General features: G+C 41.0%; 1 protein-coding gene across 6 annotated transcripts in view; it reads right to left on the bottom strand.

Annotated features, from left to right (window-relative positions):
- LOC308397319 (uncharacterized protein) overlaps positions 1-12,455 on the bottom strand; it is a 185,242-nt gene that overhangs the window by 13,362 nt on the left and 159,425 nt on the right. For 2 of the 6 annotated variants that reach the window (XM_080883165.1, XM_080883168.1), the window contains exons 3-5: positions 8,114-8,205; positions 7,957-8,022; positions 7,570-7,675 (exon numbers count right to left, since the gene is read on the bottom strand). Coding sequence is in view for 3 of the 6 variants with exons in the window: in XM_080883168.1 (XP_080739294.1) it covers positions 7,570-7,587 (18 nt within the window). In the remaining 3 variants the exon portion in view is untranslated. The other 4 variants (XR_013971717.1, XM_080883170.1, XM_080883166.1 and 1 more) reach the window with 4 other exon arrangements.

Below are 12,455 nucleotides of genomic sequence, written 5' to 3'. Positions count from 1 at the left end.
AGGACTGCTAGGAAAGTTTAACATAACTGTCTGTCCTGAGTCTTATTAGGTAATGTTCAAATAATGTGATCATCCCAGTGTTTCCAGTGTGGGAGAAAGTACTCAGGGCCTTCAAGTTACACACTATGAAAGGCAGCAACAAGTTTAATGTTCAGAAACCTAAAGTCTGTATCAGCAGCAGAATGGAGCTAAAAATAAATGTTGGTTTCAGTTCTATGAAGCTTTGAGTATTTTGGATCAGTAGCTGCTGTGTTTGTTGCATCAATTCAATTTAAATCAATTCAATTTTATTTATATAGCGCCAAATCACAACAAAAGTCGCCTCAAGGCGCTTCATAGATACAGAGAAAAACCCAACAATCATATGACCCCCTATGAGCAAGCACTTTGGCGACAGTGGGAAGGAAAAACTCCCTTTTAACAGGAAGAAACCTCCGGCAGAACCAGGCTCAGGGAGGGGCGGCCATCTGCTGCGACCGGTTGGGGTGAGAGAAGGAAGACAGGATAAAGACATGCTGTGGAAGAGAGACAGAGGTTAATAACAGATATGATTCAATGCAGAGAGGTCTATTAATACATAGTGAGTGAGAAAGGTGACTGGAAAGGAAAAACTCAATGCATCATGGGAATCGCCCGGCAGCCTACATCTATTGCAGCATAACTAAGGGAGGATTCAGGGTCACCTGGTCCAGCCCTAACTATATGCTTTAGCAAAAAGGAAAGTTTTAAGCCTAATCTTGAAAGTAGAGATAGTGTCTGTCTCCCGAATCCAAACTGGAAGCTGGTTCCACAGAAGAGGGGCCTGAAAACTGAAGGCTCTCCCTCCCATTCTACTCTTAAATACTCTAGGAACAACAAGTAGGCCTGCAGAGCGAGAGCGGAGCGCTCTAATAGGGTGATATGGTACTACAAGGTCATTAAGATAAGATGGGGCCTGATTATTTAAGACCTTGTATGTGAGGAGCAGGATTTTGAATTCAATTCTGGATTTAACAGGAAGCCAATGAAGGGAAGCCAAAACAGGAGAAATATGCTCTCTCTTTCTAGTCCCTGTCAGTACTCTTGCTGCAGCATTTTGGATTAGCTGAAGGCTTTTCAGTGAGTTTTTTGGACATCCTGATAATAATGAATTACAGTCGTCCAGCCTGGAAGTAATAAATGCATGAACTAGTTTTTCAGCATCGCTCTGAGACAGGATATTTCTAATTTTAGAGATGTTGCACAAATGGAAGAAAGCAGTCTTACATATTTGTTTAATATGTGCGTTGAAGGACATGTCCTGGTCAAAAATGACTCCAAGGTTCCTCACCGCGTTACTGGAGGCCAAGGTAATGCCATCCAGAGTAAGAATCTGGTTAGATACCATATTTCTAAGATTTTCAGGGCCGAGTACAATAACCTCAGTTTTATCTGAATTAAGAAGCAGAAGGTTAGCGGCCATCCAGGTCTTTATGTCTTTAAGACATTCCTGCAGTTTAACTAATTGTTGTGTGTTATCTGGCTTCATGGACAGATAGAGCTGGGTGTCATCTGCATAGCAGTGAAAATGTATGCTATGTCTTCTAATGATACTGCCTAAGGGAAGCATGTATAATGTAAACAGAATTGGTCCTAGCACTGAACCCTGTGGAACTCCATAATTAACCTCAGTGTGTGAAGAGGACTCTCCATTTACATGCACAAATTGGAGTCTATTAGATAGATATGATACAAACCACTGCAGCGCAGTACTTGTAATACCTACAGCATGTTCTAATCGCTCTAATAGGATATTATGGTCAACAGTATCGAACGCTGCACTGAGGTCTAGCAGGACAAGCACAGAGATGAGTCCACTGTCAGAGGCCATAAGAAGATCATTTGTAACCTTCACTAAAGCTGTTTCTGTGCTGTGCTGAGCTCTGAAACCTGACTGAAACTCTTCAAATAAACAATTCCTCTGCAGATGATCTGTTAGCTGTTTGACAACTACTCTTTCAAGGATTTTTGATATGAAAGGAAGGTTGGAGATTGGCCTATAATTAGCTAGACTGCTGGGTCTAGAGATGGCTTTTTGAGTAAAGGTTTAACTACAGCCAGCTTGAAGGCCTGTGGTACATAGCCGATTATTAGAGATAGGTTGATCATATTTAAGATCGAAGAATTAATTAATGGCAGGACTTCTTTGAGCAGTTTTGTAGGAATGGGGTCTAAAAGACACGTTGATGGTTTGGAGGAAGTAATTATTGAAGTTAACTCAGAAAGATCAATTGGAGAAAAAGAGTCTAACTTAACATCAATGGTACTAAGAGTAACTGTAGATAATATTACATCTGTGGGATGATTATTGGTAATTTTTTCTCTAATGATAAAAATTTTATTTGTGAAGAAGTTCATGAAGTCATTACTAGTTAACGTTAAAGGGATGGTTGGCTCAAAAGAGCTCTGACTTTTTGTCAGCCTGGCTACAGTGCTGAAGAGAAACCTAGGGTTGTTCTTATTTTCTTCAATCATTGATGAATAGTAAGATGTTCTGGCTTTGCGGAGGGCTTTCTTATAAAGCAGCAAACTATTTCTCCAGGCTAAATGATGATCCTCTAGATTTGTGACACGCCATTTCCTCTCCAGATTACGAGTCATCTGCTTTAGGGTACGTGTTTGAGAATTATACCACGGAGTCAGGTACTTCTGATTTGAGGCCTTAGTTTTCACAGGAGCTACAGTATCCAGAGTCGTACGTAGTGAGGAGGTGAAATTATTAACAAGATAATCGACCTCTGTTGGGGTAGCGTTCAGATAGCTGCTCTGCTCTGTGTTGGTACAGGGCATTGGAGATGATAACAGTGGGTGGATTATATTCTTAAACTTAGTTACAGTGCTTTCAGAAAGACATCTACTTTGATAAAGTCTACTCTCCACCGCTGTGTAATCAATTATTGTAAAAGTAAATGTTATCAGGAAATGATCAGACAGGAGAGGGTTTTCAGGAAACACTGTTAAATGTTCAGGTTCGATGCCATATGTTAAAACAAGATCTAGAGTGTGATTAAAGTGGTGGGTGGGTTCTTTTACATTTTGAGAGAAACCAATTGAGTCTAATAACAGATTAAATGCCATGTTGAGGCTGTCATTCTTCGCATCTACATGGATGTTAAAATCACCCACAATAATTATTTTATCTGAGCTCAGAACTAAATTAGATATACAGTCTGAGAAATCAGACAGAAACTCTGTGTAAGGCCCAGGTGGACGATAGATGATAACAAGTAAGACTGGTTTCTGAGTTTCACAGCTGGGGTGGACAATGTTAAGCATCAGGCTTTCAAATGAATTAAAAGTCTGTCTTGGTTAGGGATGGGTATCGAAACCCGGTTCTTGTTGAGAACCGGTTCCCACTGTTTCAATTCCTTGGAATCGTTTGCCATTTTTGCAAACGATTCCCTTATCGATTCCAGTCGCCCCGAATGACGTCACCACGTTGCGGAGCGTCATTTACCTGGCAGGAAACATGGCGCCAGCGGCTCAAATGCTCAAAAGCTTGGTTATACTTTACGAGAACGGATGACAACAGGGCAACTTGCAATACTTGCAAAGTAGATATTTCATTTAAGGGAGGAAACACTACGAATATGCAAAAGCATTTGCTCACAAAACACGTGATAACCTTAAATGAATGTCGTGTTTTTAATTCCGCTCCGGACTCGTGAATCTCAACCCAGCAGTAGCAGTAACGTTTGCACGTCCTCTCCCGTTAATGCGGCAGGTAAATAATCAACTAACAGTGCATATTATGTTAGCGCGATCTGCCTTATTACAAACCTGCCATTACTGTGCATTTAGGGGACCGTGATGAGACAGACAGAGTCTGGCTGGCTCAGATGCTGGCAGTTCTCACTGCAGTCTACCGGTAGCGTCTCCTTTCAGGCCAGGATAGACGAATGTCACCGAGCAGTGACTGAGTTTGTGGTCAAAGGCTTGCACCCGTTTGCCACAGCAGATGCCCCCGATTTCACTTTGGTAAGTGAATGTGTTTAATTGTAGGCAGGGACATTACTGGATATTCTTGTGTAATTGCTACAGAATAATTTATGTTACACTTTGTTATTGCTACAGGAGAATATTTATTTTATTATTTTACATTTACATTTTTTTCCTGGGGACCCTGTGACACCCCATTGAAGAGCCGCAGGCTGGATCTCTTAAGATCTCACTGTTGGGTTTGTAAGGCCATGTTACTCCTAAATTTCTATCTTGTTCAAAGAGAAGATAAAAAATAAAGTTCTAAGCTAATCGACCTCAGTGTTCTCCTTTTTTAAAAATAAGAATCGATAAGAGAATCGATAAAGAATCGAATCGTTAAACAGAATCGAAAATGGAATCGGAATTAGGGCTGGGCCATATTATACCGTTCACGGTAATACCGGTATAAAGTTAGGCAACGATAGGAAAATGAAATATCGCGATAGAATATGAGTAAAACGCGCATGCGCAGTGCCTTTGTTTTCATACGCACATGGCCGATTGTTGAGTGAAACAAATGAACCAGAATTGGTTTGTAAAAATGGTGCAACTTCAGTGATGTGGAACTGGTTTGGTGTTTGTCCGTCAGATACACAAAGCACATTTTTTGCAGAACATGCAAGCGGCCGTCGTTATTGTCGTATTTGTCGGACTAAGATGCTCTTAAATCTGGGAGTAATCTGGGTCCTAAACTCCGTATGCTATAGGTCAAACGAACACTGCAGCATCACCTAGACTTAAAAACTGTCTAAATTCTTTCATCTTTAATAAAACGATCAGCATTGCTGCTTTACCAGGTGTAACTATGAAGTTTAGCTTCCAGGCATCCATGAAAACAAAAGTTATTACATTTAACGGAGTTAGAAGTTAGCAGGAAGCTAGCGGAAGTTAGCTCGCTAGTTTTGCTAGTTACCCAAGCATGATATAGCATGTTCTGACAGAGATTTCTGGAAAAATTCAAACGTACAGCTCTGCTATCACTTCCAACATAAATGAAGACAGGAAACTAAACAGCAGTGACGTTTGTAGGGTTACTGAAGGTGGGCTAACTGGTATATAACGATATGCTACGTGATCGCTAGCAACACAGCTATGTTAGCATAACATAAACAGTGAAGCTGGAGGACGAACACCAACACTTTTCCACTTAGAAAAGTTAACGTGCCTGATAGTTAGAGACAAATGCAATCGCATGGCAGGATGCTGTAAACGGACCAAACTTCAGTCAGGAGAACAACTGAGATAATCCATCCACAATACAAGGTTAGTCATTAATATACTGCAACAACATGGGAATAGAACAGCTGCCAGAGAATTCAACATTAATGAATCAATGGTACAGAAGTGGAGGAAGCAAGAAGAATGAGTTTAATAAAGTTTGATTTATCTGACTGCTTTGTTTCGCTTAATGTGCCTTATAATCACGTGCACCTTATGGTCCGAAAAATACGTACTGCACACTGCAGTTTAATGTTGCAAAGCACCTCTTTTTAACTTCAGTCGATATTATACATGGTTATGCTCAGGATATGTCAGCCCATTTCTACTGGAAATGCCTTTTGGTTAAACTTTCAGCAAGGAATTTGCATTTGCACTGTTACATTTTTATAAAGCTTTAATGTACATAAAAACCAGCTTCTTGTTTAAGTGAAAATAAATGGAAGGTTGTCTTTTTGCGCTAGTAATGTTGTGGAGTTGTATTTTGTCTCGCATCAATTATATCGTCAGTTATATCGTTATCGCAAATTTTCAAATATATATCGTGATAAATATTTTTGGCCATATCGCCCTGCTCTAATCGGAATCGTTAAAATCTTATCAATACCTATCCCTAGTTTTGGTCTTTCATTAATTAATAGGCTGGTGTGAAAAATTGCTGCCACACCGCCCCCTCGGCCTGTGCTTCGAGATTTCTGGTAGTTAGAATGACTCGGGGGTGTTGATTCATTTAAACTAGTGAGATGACTTTAGTCTCATGAACAACATCAGCTAATTGTTATTTACAGCTAATCTTAAACGACTGTTCAGCACAGAAATGAAGCCCAACAATCATGTTTCACAGTCCTGTGGTCTCAGCCTCAGATACTCATCAAATCACACAGAGCTCATGTAGAAACAAATGAACTAAATATGTTCTCCTTCATTTCTGTCAAACAAAGCTGTATGAAACGTTTCCAGCTGTTAGTATCATGGTTGCTAGGCAACCTGGGCAGCGCGACGGAGGCTAGACGTCCCATTTCACGAGCCTACGAGCCTCGCACTTCGGCCTTAGCGGTCTTTGAGTACGCGGCCCTTGAGGACTTTAAAGCTGCAGAACCTGAATTGGGATACAGCCATGATGATCTCCAGCCTCGTGCTCGCCAACATTCTCACCTGAGTTAAGAAGACTGTTAGAGTTGTATTGTTGATTGTCATTTATGCTTAGAAACATTTACTCACATATGCTTAGAAGTATATAATCATTTGTAGATTTAAAGAATGTCTCATCCTAAGAGGTCTGTAACAACTCTGTGTAGCATGAAGAGAGGAGAGATCGTATCTTCCCTTGCTGATTTATGGTAGGATTAACGTAGCTATGTCTGTTCTAGTCTGAGTGCTTTTCTGTTCAGATGACCTGCTGGACTTCCTTACCGGGGGGGGGGGGGGGGGGGGGGGGGGGGGTCTAGTCTACCCTCTTCCTGACCAAGGATGTTTGCTTGTGTGCTTTTATGACCCTTTGATCAGCAGTACCTCACACACACACACACACACACACACATACACACACCCAGGCAAGGTACTCTTTGTGTGTATGTGGACGTCATATGTTAATGAACCTATGCATATTCATGTAACCTCAATAAAAGGACAGTGGTATGGGAGGACGGACGAGACCAACTGGAGTCAAGCGGTTGTCCAGTTCTCTCCCGTGCACGAGTAACATGAAGAAGCTTGCCTACAAGTGTCTTGCTTTTGCAGTGTAATTATATTGTCTTCAACGTTCCAGCGAATAGGTTTATACTCTAAAACCTATCAAAGACGATCACTGAAATGGTCTCAGCAGGTCCTTTGATGACAGCAATGAAATGCAGTGGTAAGGCTTTTTGGGGATTAAGTTCGTTTTCATGGCAAAGAAGGACGATGCAGTTCATCTGATCACTCCTCATAATATTCTGGAGTGCAGGCAAAATGCTATTATAAAAACTTAAGCAGCAACTTCTCCAGGTTCCAATATTTATGCAATTCTCAAACCTTTTGGCCACGACTGTATAACCTCTTCTGAAGTTTAGTGGATATTATACATGGTTATGCTCAGGATGTGTCGGCCAGTTTCCACTGGAAACGCCTTTTGGTTAAACTGTCAGCGAGGAATTTGCATTTGCACTGTTACATTTTTATATAACTTTAATGCACATAAACAACAGCTGCTTGTTTCAGTGAAAATACATTGATGGCTTTTTAATAAAGTTGTGCAGCTGTAAAGTATTTTGTCTGGTGTCAATTCTATCGTCAGCTACATCGTTATGGCAAATGTTCAAATGTATATGGTGATAAATATCTTTGGTCATATGGTCCTGCTCTGTCTGTCACCTTCTGTGTTGAGCTCATTGTTTCCTCTGTAGTGGCTGAGCTGAGTCCAAGTAGCTGAAAATGTTCCTCTGCTGCTCCGTCAGACTCTCCTCCTCCTGCTGATCAGCTGGGACACAAAACAGATCTTTGTTAGGCTCCACACTGCACTGAAGAGTCAAAGTGTCTCATATGTTCATCTGACAAGTAAAAGAACACATTTTTGTTTCCCGAGGTGGGCAACTTGTTGGAAACAAACACAAAAGGTTTGAGCACTGATACCTGCCATTGCTGCCATTGAAAGATGCAACGCCAGCAATGTGGATTGTCAAGACTCAAACCAATCATCAAGCAAAGACAACAGGGATCATTTGTTTCTGTTTATTTAGCATTCACAGCATTTGTAGTTGCCTTCTGTGCAGGGGAAGTCCACGCACACTGTGTGGTACCGCCATCCGCAGAAGGTGCATTCAACCTCTGTAAGAGAAACGAGATTGTCTGAGACTGAAATGATATTCACTAAAGAAGTGGTGATTTGTAAAACTTCACATTTTGATCCGGGACGTACTCTGCATGAAACCAAGTGCTCACTCTTCCTGCTCAACAAATGACAAGGGCGGAGCCTTATACCACGTGATACAGAAGCTGTGCCGTGTGATGCTAAAATTAGCAGGGAAACAACAACGGAGAGCACGTCAGGGATGACGAGAAAGTGACAGGAGAAAATCCGTCCCGGTCAACCACCCAAACATTAATAACGGGAACCTTATACAGCGCTTCCCTATACACGTCAAACTCCCGCAGGCACAAAGACATTACGGAGGCTATCACTTATCACCTGACCAAAGATATGGCTCCATCAACACTGTGCAAAACGAGGGATTTAGGAAAACGATCAACACCCTAGACAAACGCTACACAGTGCCGTCCCACAACTATTTTTCTATTGTTGCACTACCTGCTCTGTACACGCAGCGTCGAGCAACGGTGGAGACGGAATTTCAAGCAGGACAACATTTTGCTGCAACAACAAAACGTGAGACATTTGTTGTTTTATGTTTATTTATTGTTATGAGAGAATCATGATCTCAATTCTAAGCCAAAAAATCGTGATTCTCATTTCATGCAAAATCGTGCAGCCCTAACATTAACACAAAACTATTGTTTCACCAGAGAAACACACATGAAGAGAGAGAGAGAGACAATAACAGCTACCAAACAGTCGTCATAATTCGTCACACAATGAGAAAAGGACAAATCAACAAGTAACAATGACTAATTAATATTAAAATCTGTAACATAATGTATTGTTTGGAGTTTAGTCTGATTGGTTCAGGATGACCTGCCATTATCCAATCACACGTCTGCTTACCTGCATCTTTTCTCTTTTTTCTAACCTGAGCACCTGATGGCTTTGAACTTTTGTTGTCCATCTTCCATTGGTTTGAATTTTGCGCTCCAGTACAAACACAAATCCCCCAACCCGAGGATCAGCACAATTAACCTAACAGACCTACACCTTAGTTCACAGATTCACTTTGTCTAAGGTTGATTTCTGGGATTTCACACAACCCAGGATTCAGATCGTGAATCCATGATGGGCTTGGATTTACATCATTATAAATGAAATGCGCTCTACTTGGAAGCAGCCGGCCCCGCCCCTTTTGACGGGTTGTGTGAGACTTTAAATCATCAAACTGTAAATTATAAATTAAATTGTTATTGATCCTTTACCCCGAGTCCTAAAGTGTAGATTTATTTTCTTACTCTTCTTATATTTATTGTTTGTTTACTTGCACCGCTGTAACTGCAGCCTCGTCGTCTCGTCTCTCTATATGCTGGACTGTCTGTAGCGGAGATGACAATAAAGTTTACTTTGACTTCAGCAGCGCGCAGGCGCACCGAGGGCTCTCGCGCTCACTTTATAGAATTTAGAAAAAACATCGGTGCAGATTATAAGTCTGTATCATAATATCTGTTTGTTGTTTTTATTTTGTTTTGCGAGTTGGTTATTAGATGCCGCTCCAGCCAGCCAGAGACTCCCCGCCGCCCCGCCCTCTCCTCCCTGTGCCGCCAGCAGCAGGCGCACCTCGCAAACGGAGGGCGCCCTTACTCCCAGCAAATGGCTGATAGAAAACCGATCGGTGCCTACGAATTTCCCAATATGCGCTGGCATGACGTCGGGGAAGCATGGGTACGACCGATTATTTTATTTTTTTCTTGCCCGTGATGCCCCCCACCACGATGCATTCTATTGGTTTGCACACTTACACACACCCAGCTGTGATTTCCTGTTTTGCTGGACTCTGGAGAGCCCCGCCTTTAACGCTCTTCTCTCACAGAGAGCAACAGAAAACTTGGAAAAACTCCAGATTGACTGAACTCAGTTCAAAGTTACCTTGACACCTTTAGATGTGAGACGTAGTGATGGTCCGCTTGAAGCTGACGCTCCGGTGCGTGTGTCAGAAAGATCAACGCGCTGCTTCAGAAGCACCGTGTCGAGGCTTGATTCGTTTGGCCAGAGTCACGTGATCAGTGACGTCTGAAGCTTCGTTTAGAACGTACCTTTTATTAAATCGAACTTTATTGAAACACAATGAGTATACAACATACAAACAGATGAAGTTTACAAAAGAACAGAACATGAACATACAGAACCAGGAGTAAAAAAATGATGATATGAGTAGGCGAAAAAAATCAACATATTGTAACGTGCAGTGGAGATGAAGCCAGCCGCGGAGGTGTGCAGGTGGATAGCGAATGAGCAACAGCTTCTGACTTTCCAAAAAGTACTCATTTATTTACAATATCAAAAATAAAAGTGCTACCTCTACCACACATTACTAAAGAGCACACTAGTCCGCGTACACACGGGAGCATCCATTACAGGAGGAGTGCGAAGAAGAACACAAAGGGGGTGACACCAGTCGTGAGACAGGAGGCGCCGCCATGTGGTGATACACTGCATTACAATAGCAACTGTTACAATATAAATATTGTTCTGAGAGGCTTTTTGTTGGTTGAGTCTGAAATTGATTGTATGTACAATTCATATCCTTATAAAAAGGCAGAAATATGGTGTTTTATTAATAAACTTACATTTATGGATATAAAATAGCTAAAAGTATTAACATGCCTCAGAGAAATCACTAATAACACTACGGGCTGGACGGATTTGATTTGCATTCTTCAAGAAGAGTGTGGTGTCATCAGCTAGCTGGCTGATGATGAGCTCCTTATCAGCTGTGCTGATTCCTTGTATAACAGGTCAAATCTCGGGGTGGAGTCTTAATCATTTTAATTGAGCTATTGCCATTCGTGTACAAGGTTTTGATAGCTTTACAGAAAAATGCCAAATTTTTCCAAAGAGTGGAAAATAAATTGATGTTCAATTGTATCAAAAGCCTTTTAAAAATCCAGGAAGAGAATGAAGCTATAGTCAGATACCAAATCAGAGTAATCAAGTAGATCTAAAACCAGTCTCATGTTCTTAGAAAGGTGTCTGTTTCTCATAAAGCCTGATTGTGTCTCATCCATAATTGTGTCCAAGAACTCTTTCATTCTGTTAGCAAGTACTAAAGCCATAATCTCATAGTCATCATTGAGCAGACAGATGGGTCTCCAATTATCAATAAGAAGTAAGTCTTTGTTTGGCTTTGGAATAAGTGTTATGAGACCCTGAGTAAGAGTAGGAGGGAGGATGTTATTCTCTACACTTCCTATGAAAAGCTGCAGTAAGACGGAGCCAGGAGATTAGAAAATGATTCATAAAACTCTGCAGTTAAACCATCTGTGCCGGGAGATTTGTTGGCCTTAAGTGCAGAAATAGGATTACAAACATCCTCCACAGTCAGAGGGCTGTCACAGTGACTTCTATCTTCCACAACAATAGTTTTTAGGTTTTTAATATTATTGAGAAACAGCGTTGAGACATATATATATATATTCTACTTTTCTAAATGATTGACTATTTCAATGGAGAACCTAAATGACACGGACCCGTGTTTGTTATTACATATCTCTATTTTGAATGTGACAAGTCTATCATTGCCTGTTATTCATAGGTATTAACAGAGTTTTTGGCCTTTTTTTCCATCTATAAAAGCTAATTGACTCTTTACAGCCTGCTATGGTTAATAATAACATGTTCAGTCATGAGTGAAATCAAAGCTTTTCTTCACTTTAGCATTTAACATTCCCAACAATATAATGTGATACCTTAATTAAAACACAGCTAATAAAACACAATTTTCTTAATGCAAACATCAGTGACTCAACATTAGCAACCAAAGGGTTCAGTCTGCAGCTCACACTCATGTGAAGCTACAGCCTCCCCCTTTAGTCTCTGTCATCCTTCTGCTCCTGCACAAACAAAGCAAGACAAAACCTCCACCCTTCTTCTACAGGCTGGGTGAATTGTTGTGGACATTCACTAATCCTAAAGTCGGCACCGTTTTTGTCTCAGTATCAAGTCAGTTAAACTTTTAGTCGTCAGTCCGTCACAGTCCAGTCACATGCATACATCCACACACATTCATACCAGATATTGCTGATAATGGAGTCTCACGCGCAGCCTATTCGAGCCTCCATCACCAGCAAGATGACGTCATCATTTTAAAGGAAAACAGCTCCTTGTTTTTGGACTGGATTGACTCGCTGCAATCCTTTTAGGCTCAGGACTTCTCATGTGATCAATGTCACATATAAGTGAATTTCTCCCAAGCCCATTATAATCATGGAGAAAAACACTTTGCCACTGTTTCCAGTAAGAATATTTTATAGCGCTTTAAAGTTCAACCTCTCAGGTCTGGATTAAAGAGCTGATTTGTTAAATCGGGAACTCACAAAATACCAAAATATCACCAGTGGTGGATCACACCTCTCAGATGTTCTTATCTCAGTGCACTGTA

This window comes from Rhamphochromis sp. 'chilingali' (assembly GCF_963969265.1).
Source record: "Rhamphochromis sp. 'chilingali' genome assembly, chromosome: 1".
In the NCBI taxonomy this organism is placed as follows: Eukaryota; Metazoa; Chordata; class Actinopteri; order Cichliformes; family Cichlidae; genus Rhamphochromis; species Rhamphochromis sp. 'chilingali'.
The sequence above is the reverse complement of the archived record's forward strand: the minus strand, read 5'-3'. Positions and strand labels throughout refer to the sequence as shown.